This window comes from Canis lupus, chromosome 7 (assembly GCF_003254725.2).
Source record: "Canis lupus dingo isolate Sandy chromosome 7, ASM325472v2, whole genome shotgun sequence".
NCBI lineage: Eukaryota > Metazoa > Chordata > Mammalia > Carnivora > Canidae > Canis > Canis lupus.
The window spans coordinates 27,234,405-27,249,712 of NC_064249.1; the positions used below are offsets into that span (position 1 = coordinate 27,234,405).

Here is a 15,308-nt window from a genome sequence, read left to right on the forward strand (position 1 = left end):
GTTCACCACAAAGTTCACAGCTAAAATGAAAATAAAACACTTCATTGAAGTCTTATTTTTATTATGATTTTTTTCCTTTTTACCACTTGGGTACTTGGAACATGAGCTACTAATTTTTCTGGCTAAAGTCATCATATACAAGCTTTATGGGACAGAAGTTTGGGTCCTCGTAGCTGTCAACTGTTTCTTTTATTTTTTTTTAAAGATTTTTTTCTTTTGTTTATTTGAGAGAGAAAGAGAGCATAAGCAGAGGGAGACGCAGAGGGGAAAGGGAGACATAGACTCCCCACTGAGCAGGGAGCCCAATGTGGTGCCCGATCCCAGGACCTGGAGATCATGACCCGAGCCAAAGGCAGATGCTTAACCATCTGAGCCACTCAGGTGCCCCTCAACTGTTTCTATATACATTGGCAGAATTGATTTTCGAAGTGCAGGTACTCTCTTAATTGACCACATATCTGTAGGGACCTGAACTTTTGCCAAAAGCTCATTTGAGAGGAATAACATTCAGGAAAGATATCTACAGAATATATGTAGTCTTTGTAGAACTTCAGGTACCTGCTTACTTGTACTGGGCTATTTTGGTCCCTCCTAGAATTGCTTTTAGTGACTTGTACTGTCAGTCAATACACAACAAAATAAGAAATACTCCTGCTGACTTCACTGCAGAAATACAGTGTTCTTTATTACCAGTGCTATCTTTATGAGAACCTACTGTCTTTCTGGCGTGCTAGATGTGAATCTCCAGCTACCTACTAAGCATCACTACTTGGATGCAGAACCAGGAATCAGAGTAAGCCAGATGACAGAGTTTAACATTTGTACATAGAATTCTTTTCTACTAGTTAATAGGAATGACTGGTTTCCACATTTTTAGCAAGGCATCATTTTCCCTAATAAAGTATCACTGGGTACTCCAATATATAAAATATTAAAAAAAGTGTGTGTACATGGAGTTGTGGCTAAGCCATGCTTTGGTTTTTTACTCCCATTCCAGTATCTTTGGTCTCCTGAAGTAAGCAACAGAGGTGTCAAAATCCACTGATCTAGTCCAGTCCATCAATTTGGGATCGTGCCTCCTACTGAAACACAGAGGCACACAATTCATTTAATAAAATATAGACACTGTAAATGGCTCCTTAGGAAGACACAGGAGAAAATTTCCTAAGATACTTAGCAGATGATTAGTAATCCCACAATGACAGGAGGCTGCCCAGGATTAACACAGTATGTAAACTGGACCAGTCCAGCCTTATATGAGGATTCACTAAATGCCCATCAATCCTGCCTCCAGGAGAGTGTCTTTTGAAAGCTTCTTTAAGAACAGGGTCAGCAAGGATGCCTGGGTGGCTCAGTGGTTGAGCATCTGCCTTTGGCTCAGGGTGTGATCCCGGGATCCTGGGATGGAGTCCCGCATCGCTTTCCCTGCCTGGAGTCTGCTTCTCCCTTTGCCTATCTCTCGGCCTCTCTCTTTGTGTGTCTCTCATGAATAAATAAATAAAATATTAAAAAAAAAGAAAAGAATCGGATCAGCAGGGGGAGCTATTTGTTAATGTTACCATGTTTCTGGTGAGGTTTCTCAAACTCCTATGCAACTGTTCAGGCATTAATATTCCTAAAGGCCTGGCCACTGCGCAAAGTACTTCACTTGATCTTAGCCAAAAGGCCGAGAAGCTGGGCAAAGTACTTCAGAGGGTTGGGAGAGAAGTAGCACATAGAAGCAGAGCCCCCACATAGCCCACTTTCTTTGAAGTCTCCCTATTTATCTAAAAAATTAATGAAAATACTGTATTTTGCTCCATAAATTGTTCATATTCATTTTAGTGTTAAAACAATGTTTGGTATCTATCTATCTATCTATCTATCTATCTATCTATCTATCTATCTATCATCATCTATCATCTATCTATATCTATTTATTTTAAAGAGAGATTGAGAGAGAGAGTGTGTACAAGCAAGAGAAGGAAGAACAGAGGGAGAAGGAGAAGCAGGCTCCCCACTGAGCAGAGAATCCAAGGAGGACTTGATTTCAGCACCTTGAGATCATGACCTGAGCCAAAGGCAGACGCTTAACCAACTGAGCCACCCAGGCTCCCCAGGCTGGGATTTCTAGGCTCTCTCCTTTTAAAAAATTTTTTTTTTTTTTCCTGGGGAGCCTCTAAAAGTTAGAATCCAGAAGTTTTTCTCTGGAGCCATTCAGATTTTCTAGAGAGGAAAGTGCTACTTTGCTTCCTGGTTGCTGGTATTATTGGACATAAGGCAGGGAGAAGGGATTGCTGGGGCTCATTCTTCAGAATGAAAACTTTTTTTTCTTTTTCTTAAAGTTTTTATTTTAATTCCAATTAGCTACCCCACAGTGTTATATTAGTTTCTGGTGTACAATTTAACGATTCAACAATTCCTTACATCACCCCATGCTCACCATGACAAGTTGTACCTCATTCCCTATTTTACCTCTCCACCCTGCCCCTACCCCTGTCCTGTTTGGTTACCATCAGTTTGTTCTCTATAATTAAGAGTCTGTTCCTTATTTTGTCTCTCTTTCTTTTTCCCTTTGCTCGTTTGTTTCTTAAATTTTACATGTGAGTGAAATCATGTGGTAGTCATCTTTCTCTGACTTATTTTGCTTAGCATTATTCTATCTAGCTCCATCCATGTTATTGCAAATGGCAAGATTTCATGCTTTTTAATGGCTGAATAATATTCCATTGTGTGTGTGTATCAGTTGATGAATGGATCCATGTGAGATATATATATCTCCTATATATGTATATAATATTCCATTGTGTGTATCAGTTGATGAATGGATCCATGGATCCACACACAATGGAATATTATATACATATATAGGAGATATATATATATCTCACATCCTTATCCATTAATCGATACACCCTTGGGCTGCTTCTGTACTTTGGCTGTTGTACATAGTGCAGCTATAAATATAGGAATGCATGCCCAGTGTGGAGTCCAATGTGGGGCTCAATCTTATGACCCTGAGATCATGACCTGAGCCAAAACCAAGAGTCAGATGCTTAACTGACTGAACTACCCAGGTGCTCCATTTTGTTTAGGTTTTTTACATCTATATTCATCAGAGATATTGGCCTGTAGTTCTCTTTTTTTGTAGTATCTTTATCTAGTTTTGGTATCAGGATAATGTTGGCCTCATAGAATAAATTTGGAAGATTTTCTCTTCTTTTTTTTTTGGAATAGTTTGAGAGGAATAGGTATTAACTTCTTAAAATGTTTGGTAGAATTCACCTGTGAGGGCACTATAGTCTGGTCCTGGACTTTTGTGTGTTGGGAGTTTCTTGATTACTGTAGAATGGAGTCTTTAACACACTTGGCTTTACCTACTTGCCCCATCTTTGCCTTTGCTGTACTGGGTACCCATAGATCCTGAGCTTTTCAAAGTTTCTGTGGCTTCTTGTGATACTTATTGCAAAAGTAAAGAAAATCTCATTTAAAATGGAGTCAGATGCCCTGAAGGGGGAGCTTGCATGTATCTACCACTTGTTGCAGACTGCATAATCAGCAGGGAGAAAAGATAAGAATTATTTTGACAAGGGAGGGCACATTTTCACATGGAAGTTTATCTCCTGCCTTTAAGAAAAGGAAAGACAATCCTTCCCTCCCTGCTCCAGAAACAAAGCACTAACCACCAGTGCAGCCAAGGAGAAACTGCCTCAATCTCAAACTCTTATTCCCCGATAAACTTTTGTTCATGACAGCACTCTTCAGTTTCTTCCTAAAACCTAATAAAAGCTGACCTTGTCTTTGCCTCTTCAGACTTGCCATGGTTCAGCAATTGCAACCTCTATTACTCTTAAGTAAACCTATTCTTTTTTCACTTGAACAAAATTGCTTTGTTGAAAGTGAATACTGTAATAGTTTAAGTTGTAAACTTCCTCCACTTTGTTAGTTTATTACTATTCCATCTGCTTTTCATCTACTTAAAATGTGATGACATTGCCCATCAGCTATTGTCTCCCATTATTTTTTTTTTCCTTTACTGTTGTTTTGGTGGGGTTTTAAAGAAATGAAATAAACATAATAACATGTGTTCTATCTGGCATGTTTAACCAGAAGTCTTAGTAAGACTGATTTTTATCTCATACCCTAAAAAATATTTCAAAATGAAGTTTTCTTCTTGTGGGGGTGGGGATAGTCTACTTAATTTAGCCAAGCTGCCCTTTTTCCATTTTTTGAACATCTTGTTTGGAATTACAGAAGCAATCAGTTTCTCTTTCTTTCTTTCTTTCTTTCTTTCTTTCTTTCTTTCTTTCTTTTTTAAGATTTTTAAAATTTATTCATGAGAGACACACAGAGAGTGGCAGAGACAGAAGAAGCAGGGTCCATGCAAGGAGCCTGATATGGGATTTGATTCCGGGACTCCGGGATCATGCTGTGAGCCGAAAGCAGACGCTCAACCGCTGAGCCACCCAGGCATCCCAAAAGGGCAAATCAGTTTCATTTTTAATATTTTCTTTTTTTTTTCTTGAGGGGGGGGTAGATACCATGAGTGGGGGGCAGGGGCAAGGGGAGAGGGAGAGAGAATTCCAAGCATGCTCCAAACCAGCACAGAGCCCAATGTGGGGCTCCATCTCACAACCCTGAGATCATGACCTGAGCTGACATCAAGAGTCAGACACGTAACTGGCTGAGCCACCCAGGCACCTCTGTGTTACGTTTTAGTTTTAATTGAAAAGTAATTTCTGGGTTTGCCTTTATAACTTTCACAGCCACAGCATGTCCTAATGATTTTTAGCTGCTGTTAGAAGCCAAATTTCCTTTCAGAGGAAGATGATTTAGTCCAACTAATGTGTCTTAAGTATAAATGTAGGCTGTCACTTAGCATTTCCCTCCTAGGACATTAGAGAGGATGGATGCCCTCTGCCCAATGGCCCCATAAAGCTGTATTATTGTAGCTGACTTTTTCTGCCTTTCAAGTTATCAGTGTTCTCAAGAGTTATGGATAATGGTTTAATTCTCCCACGTGACTCCAGAGCACTCTTCTATTGGAGTTGGAGTTCTTGCCTTTCCTTGTCTTCCTTCTTGCTTGCTTCTTTTCTTTGCTTTTGTGTTTTTTGCTTTTGTCTATTAATCGCTTTGGCTATTGCCAGTGGATCATTATAACTGATTTGTTGATGGTTTTTGACCTGTCAGCTACCTGAAAATTAACTGAGGGTAGTAGAGGGAGACCAGATTGTCTGGTATGATGTAAAGTAAGGTCAGATGAGCTCTATGTGTACATGGGTGTTCATATAGTTCTCTTTATGTTTTCAGAATGAATGGCAGGCACTCTCATTACTTCTCCTATGGGGACTCTAAAGTCTGCTTGAAGAACTATAGTGAGCTCATCTTGGAGGAGATTGAGATGTTAGAACTTGTGTGCATAAGGGTACTCCAAGAAAATAAATGTTTTATTTATTTCCTTTTTAGTTATTAAAAACCAGAAGATGCAATCTCTGAAGTTTAGTCCTTTTTTTTTTTTTTTTTTTTTTTTAATGATTTCCTTTTCACTTGAAGGATTTCCTTTTGAGGAGATAAATTTTTGGAAATTGCATGACAGAAGTATCTAATTGTAATGCTAAGCTTTGAACACATTTTATTATTCAGCAAGAGATTTTTATAGCAGGTTTATTTTTAATTTCCTTGAACAACCTAGCAAAATGTGGTTTGCCTCATAAGGCTTCTTAATATTGCATTCTTTCATTTAAATTATACTTTAAAATACAAGTTACATTAGTGATAGAAGATAAAACTACTAGTAATATTTTTAAAATGTTGTGGAATTATGGGTTATCCCTGGAACCTTGTTTCATTCTTAATCGAGTAAGTGAAAAGACATAGCTTGCTGCTTGGAGGAAAACTGCTTCATTGTTAGCTTGGACCTTAGAAAGGCTCAAGTCTAGGCATGGACCAAATTTTTCACTGCCTCTCCTAGGAAACTGCACACACAGCAGGTTGGACATTTTATTGGCCCCTCTCCATCTGTGAGATCTGATTATAAATACTGCATCAGACGAGGGTTGGACTTTTTTTTTTTTTTTTTTTTAAGTAGGCTCCTGCATGGAGCCCAATGCTGGGCTTGAACTCACAACCCTGAGATCAGGACCTGAGCTGAAATCGAGAGTCAGATGCTTAATCAACTGAGCCACCCAGGCGCCCTGGGCTGCATCTCTTTAAGTAGATCTCAGTTTCTCCATTACTAGGATCCAAGGATTCCTCAGATTAGATTCCAAGCTTCACTGCAAGCTTCCATTGGTGTGGCCTGCAGGTCACACTTTGTACATAAGTGCAAATGGTCAGAATTGCAAAAATCCACCAGAAAGAATTTTGCAATACTAGTTGAAAGGTTTACAAAGTTTCATGAAGCTAATGATTCACCCTAATCTATTTACTTAGATGACTTCATGTGTACTGTAAAGGAAAAGCACTCCACTGAGTCTACTTTGTTCTTATTGCTCTACTACAAGCACTTCCTCACTTCTGACACCAAGTGTGTGGGTTCTCCACACATCAAGCAATTCTGGAACACAAGCCTTGCTTCACTGCACCACCCAACGTAGGAGGCCAATCTCCAGTCTAGGTTGTAATCTGTGCTTCTGACCCACCAGCTATAGATTGGAGGGGCTCATACTCCTTCCTCAGGTTCTATTAAATAACTAGACTGGCTCACAGAACTCAAGAAAAGTTTCCTTGCTACATTACTGATTTGTTATAAAACGAAATAACTCAAGAACAACCAGATGTAAGAGATACGTAGGGCAAAGTGTGGGTTGTATTGGCCAAGGACAGCTACCCTAGAATGTGCCACTTTGGCATACTGATTATTTTAAATAAAAATTACCTAAGAAATAGCTAATGCAAAGAGTACTCTGACCCTCCCACTGCCCCTTGTCACGAGACAGCAAGAAATAAATCTCCCATGTGAAAGATACCCTCTGTGTACCAGGAGGTAAAGAGACATCCTTATTACCAGAGGTAGGAAATTTAGAGCCAAAAAGTCTGGGTAAACAACCCTGGTTACTTTTTACTCACTTACCACTCTCGCCCAAAGTCTGTTTAAAGTTTCTTGCTAAATGAAGCTCCCAAAGTTAAGTTGTCTCTATCCTGTCAACTCCTCACAGATTTCCCTCTGTCTAAGATGTATAAAAACTGCCTGCCTTGTTCATTTCTTTGGGTCTCAATTTCATTATTGGGACTCTGTGAACATATAATAAAACTCGGATTTTGTCTCTTGCTTATATGTCTCATGTCATTTTATTTTTTAAACCACTTGGAAGGGGAGCCTGGGTGGCTCAGTTGATTGAGCATCTGCCTTCGGCTCAGGTCATTCTCCCAGGGTCCTGGGATTGAGTCCCACGTGGGCTCCCTGCTCAGCAGGGAGCCTGCTTCTCCCTCTGCTCCTACCCCTGCTCATGTGCTCTCTCTCAAATAAATAAATAAATAAATAAAATCTTTAGGAAAAAAAAAAAAAAACCCTCTTGAAGACCTTGAGGGTAGAAGGAGAAGCTCTTCCTCCCCTATAGGGGAGGAGTGCAAAGCTATCATGCCCTCTGTGAGAATGACTGTCTCCTAGCACCTCCATGTGTTCACCAACCCAGAAGCCCTCTGAAACTTGTCCTTTTTGTTCAGTTTTGTTTTTCATGTTTTTGAGGTTCCACTACATACGTTTAGACCATTGGCCACTAGTGATTATTAACTCAATCTCCAGCTGAAAGTTCCAACCTATTAATCATTTGGTTGGTTCCCCTGGCAACCAGCCCCCATTTTTAGGGACTTTCCAAAGTCACTACACTAACATAAACTCAGGTATGGTCGAACAGGGCTTGTTATGAATCCAAAAGTCATCTTTTTCACTCTATCACTTAGGAAATTCCAAAGGTTTTAGAATCTCTGTGCCAGAAATGAGAACAAGACCAAAAGGATGTTTCTTATTGTAAATCATAATATCACACATGCCTTATTGATGCCTCATACAAATTATTTTTATTTAAACTTTGTTTTTATTCCTCCCAAATTTTTATATGTTAAAGTCTGTATAAGATCTAAAGAGATAGATCTCTGAGGTTCTTAATTAATAGTAATAACTCCTTACATTCATTGAAATAAATTTCTAGGCCACTCCTGCTTCAGGTGCCATGTAAACAAATGGATATTTTCCCAATGGAGAATGTCTGCTTCATGTATTAAAGTTGGCATCACCTAAATTATTTTCTTTAATCATTTTTCATATGTTTGAATCAATATAATTTTTTAAAAATCCATTTTCGGAGGCACTTGGTGGCTCAGTTGGTTAGGTGTTGACTCTTGTTACTCAGTGTAAGAGGGTTCCCTTTTCTCCACATCCTCTCCAACATTTGTGGTTTCCTGCCTTGTTAATTTTCCCCATTCTCACTGGTGTGAGGTGGTATCTCATTGTGGTTTTGATTTGTATTTCCCTGATGGCAAATGATGCAGAGCATTTTCTCATGTACATGTTGGCCACGAAGCTAGACAAATGTTGATCTTAATATGTAACTTGGATATATGGCATTATGTATGAGTAGTGGTGAGAAACATATGCAGAAGGGAAGAAAATTGGATGTGGACCCAAGTTCCAAGGTGGACTCTGGAGAGCCGTCTCAATTATAGAGGCTGACTTTTGAAGCACAGTGGGCAAGCAGCAAGTTCACAGTCAGCAGAGGCAGTGGTTGGCACTGGAATATCCAGTTCACTGACAGAACTCAGCTTTGAAAAAATCAAGTGACTTTTAGTCCTTGGGTATTAAGTAGTCAGATGACTGTCATTCAGGAAGTATGCCACTGTACCATGGTTCTCCAGTCATCAAAAATATTTTGCTTCTAATAAAGACTGATTTGAGCAACTTTGGAGAAAAGCATTCAGAGGAGGCAGTTAGAAGAGCATAAACTGCGTAAAATTTGGAAGAATGACAAAAACTCAATTCCACCCATCCATTCATCCATTTTCCCATCCATCTACTTATTCATCTTTACTTGCTTTGATTACTTTACCACATATTTATTGAGCCCCTTCTTTGTACCACACATTGAATTAGGTGCTGGGAATGTAATGGAGAGCAAAATAGGTATGGTCTCTGTCTTCCTGGCACTTAAGAGTCTAATGGGTGTGATAGAGGTAATTAAAAATCATAAATGCATTATTACCAAATTGTGAGAAGGATCTGAAGCAAAGGCAAATGGTATTGTGAAAAAAATAATAGGACACTTGACCTAGTCTGGGGAATCAAGGTAGTTCCCCTGATGAAGAAGTGTTTGAGCTGAGATCTGAAAGAGAAGGAGTACCCGTGAAGAATGGGAGGAGAGTGAGTCAGCTTGTGCAAAGGCCAATTGTAGGTATTTCTTCCAAATTCTGCATTCAGATTGGTGGGTGGAGTGAAATCGTCCACAGTAGGAATATTTGGACCATGGAAATCTGCAAGCACTATAAACAGGACTTTCAGAAAGCCGGTTCTAAGACATTTGCTGGCATCCTCATGGGAGAAGGGAGATGCAACTGATATGTATACTAATCACTCAGTAGGACTCAGGTGCTATGTTAGATACTGGGTATATTACTTTACTTAATGCTCACACTAACTCTGTGCAATAGAAATATTTATCCTCATTTCATAGACATAGAGTGGGACTTAAAGTAAGAAAGTGAATTTCCCAAAATTGTTGAGCTAGAACATGGACAAGGTCATATTTGAACCCAAGTCTGTTAGGCTTTTTTTTTTTTTTTTTAAAGATTTTATTTACCCATTCATGAGAGACACAGAGAGAGGCAGAGACATAGGCAGAGTGAGAAGCAGGCTCCATGTAAGAAGCCCTATGTGGGACTCAATCCCTGGACTCCGGGATCACACCCTGAGCTGAAGGCTGACGCTCAACCGCTGAGCTACCCAGGCATCCCTGGGTAGCTCAGCTTTTGATAAGCAAAAAAGGCTTTTGATAAGCAAAAAAGACTTATTTAGAAGAGCCCTTGTAAATGGTTCACCCACTTCTGGAGTGTGTAATTTTCAGAAGTTAAAAGGCAATTCTCTTTTGCAAACATAGAACGGATACCTGTCAAAGATTTAATCATCTCATTACTTAGTGAGGGAACCAGTACAATGATCAGGCCAGTTCAAAAAGAATTTATGGAAGTGGGTATTCATAGGCAGTTCAATAAAGAAATCTTAGAATAAATGATCTAGGTTAGAAACAAAATTGATTAATGTTTTACAGGGCAATAAAACATAACCTTTGGGATTATCTCTTCTGCTAGAGAGAAATCATTTGCATCTTTATTGGATATAAATCTACAAGTTAACATAACTTCACAGAATATGAGCCCCTAATTAATAGTAAATAGAAAAGTCAGAAAATAGTAAATTCTCCCAGAAAATGAAATAATCCTTGAGGGGATTGTTAAACAATGCTTCAGTGTGACATTGAAAGGGCATTCAGGTATTCTTTTAGCTTTGTTTCTATGTTTTGTACAATTTTTCTTAAGTGTGAGCAAGTAACTCTCATTCTAACCTCTACACCTAACTTTATGGTGACACAGGGCACACTACCCCAAAACATGGCACCCTGGCACATTGAATATCTTAAGATGAAAGAATCTAAGAAAAATAGCAGATGTAGGAAGGTCACCCTGACCTTCCCTCACCTTCCCTTCCTCTTTCCTGAAACAGGTGATGAATCTCCTATGTGAAAGTTACCCTCTGCTCCAGGAGGAAGGCAGACATGGTCATCACCAGAGACAGGGAATTTGAGGCTTGGAAATCTGTACAAGCAAACTTTGTTGAGCTAACCCTTATCTTCCCAGACACTTCTCCATCATTTACTATCCCTAGTCCAAACCTCTCTGCCTTCTCAATTCTTTACATATTTATTGTTTCTTTGTCTAAAATGTATAAGGCTTTCTACTCTGGTCACTTCTTCAGGCCTTCATTCTTCTGTAGTCTCCTGGGTTAAGTGTAAAAATTCAACAATATTTGTTTTGTTTTGTTTTTTTAAAGACTTATTTATTTATTTGTGAGACACAGGGAGAGAGAGAGGCAGAGACATAGGTAGAGGGAGAAGCAGGCTCCTTGCAGGGAGCCCAATGTGGGACTTGATCCCAAACCATAGGATCATGCCTTGAGCCAAAGGCAGATGTGCTTAACCGGTGAGCCACCCAAGTGTCCCAAGTCAACAAAATTCATATGCTTTTTTTTCCCCTGTTAATTGGTCGGTTTAATTTTCAGGCTTAGCCAGGCACCCTGAAAATGTCAAGGAAAATTTTTTCCTTTTCTACAGGGATATGTAGTTAAGTGTGGGGACGCTAGAATAAAGATCTGCCCGGTTCTGTCCCTTAGTAGTTATGTGACTTCAGGTGAATTAAGTAACCTTTCTTCCTCAATTCCCTCATCTGTATAATGAGGGTGATAATAACAGTACTTACCTCCTAGGTCGCTGAGAGGATTAAGCGGTCTTGGCAGCATAGATTAGGGTGGACTCATCTAGGCTTCTCCAGTCAGCCTTTACTGGCTGCTGCTTTTTGTTTCCAAGATAGAGTCAACAGACAGGAAGTTGTGGGCTAAAGTAGGTTTACAACCTTTGAAGTGGGAAGTTGATAAAACAGCAAGTCAAGAAATAGAAAGGAAGGGATCTGATAGTAGAGGGGTTCTTATCTGGCGTGTTGATGATGTACTAGCAAAGTACGTAGCCAGAAGTGGAACATGGAGGTATAATTAAATGCTAGGGTACAGGTTTGGGGTCTCTAGTCTCTACTCCTAAATAGCAACTTATTTCTTCACCTGGGTTCTAAGCAAATTATAAAATAAAAGAGTGAAATTTGAGTCCAAAATACTTATTTTGTTATAGATAGAGGTTAAGCTAGAATATATGGTTTTGCTCATCAAACTTCAGAATTGGGAGACTTCCCCACCCAGTGCCTGGGGCAGTGCAGAACATATGCTTTCTTTGGGCAGGCTTGCTCCCACCAGAGAGCCAGCAAAGCTGGTTGGGGAGCAGATTTTGCCCTAGATTTGTCAAATCATTGTACCTGCCCAGATTCATAAGCAGAATGAGTAAGGAGATGGAGAGAGGCCCAGGGCTATACCAATTCAGGTCCTCTCACAGGAAGGAAGCATTAGGAATGAGGAAGAAGCGGATCTGGGACCATACAGGATCCAGAAGAAGAATGGTACATTTCACAGGGGGGGTACAGAGATGCCCTGTGGACCGCCCGCAACTCTATCTCCTTTTATGGTCAAGTTAGATTTTAGTCTTTTTTTTTTTCTTTAAAGAATTTATTTATTTATTCATGAGAGACACGGAGAGAGAGGCAGAGACACAGGCAGAGGGAGAAGCAGGCTCCATGCGGGGAGCCCGAGCAGGACTTGATCCCGGTAACTCTGGGATCACGCCCTGAGCCGAAGGCAGACACTCAACCGCTGAGCCACCTAGGAGTCCCAGTTAGTCTTATTCTCCTGGATAAGTTCGAAATTTCAGAGTGTGAGAAAGTTATCTTTAGTGAACATTGACCATTAACTTCTGTTTTCTCCTACTGACTTTGGAGAACTGATAATGCATTTCTTGTACTCAGAGGTACAGATATTGCTAAGGGCCCAAAGGCCTCAGTCCCACTGTTGTAGTCATTAGACTGTTCCCAGAGCCTACTGAAAATAAATCTGTGAGACTTTGAGAAGCCTTGTTAGTCTGGGGAAACCGAATTTAATTCAGTGAATTGCTTTTCAAGTGAATTGCTTTTCAATCAGGCTTTCTTTCTTTCTTTCTTTCTTTCTTTCTTTCTTTCTTTCTTTCTTTCTTTCTTCTTTCTTTCTTTCTTTTTTCTTCCTTTCTTTTTTTTTAAGATTTTATTCATTTATTTATTGGAGAGAGAGAGAGAGAGAGAGAGAGAGAGAGAGACTGAGTAGGGAGGGGCATAGCGGGAGAGAGGACAAGCAGATTCCGAGCTGAGCATGGATGCGGGGCTCGACTCCACAACTCTGAGATCATGATCTGAGCAGAAACCAAGAATTGCAGCTTAACCAACTGAGCCAGCCAGATGTTTCTCAATTAGGTTTCTTTCTGTTCCTGCCTTCAAAGAGTATATAACTTAGAAGGATGCAAAGAAATAATCACAAAGAGTTTTTCTTGTCTGGGGATTTGTTACCTGAATCTCTCATGTTACACTCTTAAACTTACTTTATGTTTCTTTATGGAACTTATCACTATCCAGCACTTTATTGTTTATTTTGTGTCTCTCATATTTTATTATAAATTCCATGAAGCCATGGACTTTCTTTTTAGTCACTGCCATAGCATTATGCTCTAGAATAGTGTTTGGAACATAGTAGATGCCCAATAGATATTTGTTGAATGAATTAATGAATTACCTGACCACTTAAAAGTTTATTTTCTCTCAAACACATATACTTACTCAACAGGAGAGTCTACCCTGGGTATCATTTTGCATCAATGTCTTTGTGGTCATCTAATGATCATCTGATATTGTATACCATACAACGCAAAATACGTAATAGCAAGTGAAATGGCAAAACCTTCAAAATAAGAAGGACGGGGATCCCTGGGTGGCGCAGCGGTTTGGCGCCTGCCTTTGGCCGAGGGCGTGATCCTGGAGGCCCGGGATCGAATCCCACGTCGGGCTCCCGGTGCATGGAGCCTGCTTCTCCCTCTGCCTGTGTCTCTGCCTCTCTCTCTCTCTCTGTGACTATCATGAATAAATAAATAAAATCTTTAAAAAAAAAAAAAACAAAATAAGAAGGACTTCATGTAGTTGATAAAGACAATATGCAAGAACAGCTAAGCCATTGGCAAATCTGAATTTAGCAGAGTTAAATCAGTATGAGATTTTAAGAACAAATAGAGATAATTGACAAGCATAATGACAAGACAGGAGTTTCAAAAGAGAAACTGCCATGTCATGGCAGTTAGGGTAGCCCGGGTGGCTCAGGGATTTAGGCTTGCCTTTGGCGCAGGGCGTGATCCTGGAGACTGGGGATCGAGTCCCACATCAGGCTTCCTGCATGGAGCCTGCTTCTCCCTCTGCCTGTGTCTCTGCCTCTCTCTCTCTCTCTGTGTCTCTCATGAATAAATAAATAAAATCTTAAAAAAAAAAACCCAAAAGAGAATGATTTAAATGTAAAAGAATTAAGAGTTCCTTGGTAAGATCAATGAAAACTTTGGAAATTTTTACAAAATGACCAATCGTGTAATTTTGCTTTGAAAGTCAAACATGAGGTCAAGAATGTTATGAGAATGTATGAGATAGAAGATGTTCTATCTTGCTGTTACATAAATTGTCACACAGCTAGGCAATTCTTGTTAGTACATAGTTACAATTATAATAAAAATTTGGTTAAATAAAAGACTAAGAAAATTTATTTTTATAATTTCTGGTTTTATTTCTCAAGTTCATGTCTTGATAAAACCCAAATACTACTGCTGCTATTTACTATGAAATTTTGATTCCCATTTAAAATGATTTATCTGCAGTGACTTTTTCATGACACAATTGTTCTTCAAGAACTGGGGTCATGGGATGTGATAAGCACAGTATTTAGAAATCTATTCAAGTTGTAAAGAGGAGGTATCCAGCTTGGAGCTTTATTTATAAGCAAATTAAAGTGGGAAGAAGTGAATGGAGAAGTTCTTTCTCAAGGCAACTGGTAAGGCAGGTTGGACATTAGGATCGCATATATTTGGCTTCAAATCTTTGTTTTGTCTCCTATTTGCTCTGTGATTTGGGGAAACTTACTTCACTGAGTTTGATTTCTCATCTAAAAATTAATACATGGAAAATCACAACATTACATAATATAATGAGATGTCTTTTAACAAAATGGGAAAGCTCTGCTTTCCTCTTCAAGAACTTGGGTATAGATGACTTAAATATGACATTGCTTCAGTTGGTCAATTTTAGTTGGTTTCGAGGATTTGGAATTAGGTGCCCTTCTACTGGGTGATGTTGCTAGTGAAAATCTAGACATATCAACAAGTTATGTCAGGAGGCCCGTTCTTAATGATTGAGAACAATTCCTTCTTTACTGCTGTTTACCTGATGCATTCTGGAGGGCCCATCTGAGTAGCACTTGGGTGGTGTGGTGGTGGCGGCAGCTATGGTGGTGGCAATAGGCCTCAGGGATTTGGTGGGGATCACAAGGACAAGAGAGTGATCCTAGTTGGAAAGTACTATGAGAGAATTCATGGAGACCAAAGGCCACACTTTCTGATGAGGCAAGAGGGAAAAGAGCTAGGCAATGGATTTCAAGTCCTATAACTCAGAACACTGACAATGTCCTC

At 39.5% G+C, this 15,308-nt stretch overlaps 1 protein-coding gene across 4 annotated transcripts in view; it reads right to left on the reverse strand.

Annotated features, from left to right (window-relative positions):
- Window positions 1–15,308, reverse strand: part of FMO4 (flavin containing dimethylaniline monoxygenase 4) — a 67,345-nt gene that overhangs the window by 23,275 nt on the left and 28,762 nt on the right. For 3 of the 4 annotated variants that reach the window (XR_004817606.2, XR_004817604.2, XR_004817605.2), the window contains exon 9: window positions 11,443–11,595. Coding sequence is in view for 1 of the 4 variants with exons in the window: in XM_035719352.2 (XP_035575245.1) it covers window positions 11,589–11,595 (7 nt within the window). In the remaining 3 variants the exon portion in view is untranslated. Of the gene's footprint in view, window positions 1–11,437; window positions 11,596–15,308 lie in introns of those variants that run through there. The other variant, XM_035719352.2, reaches the window with a different exon arrangement.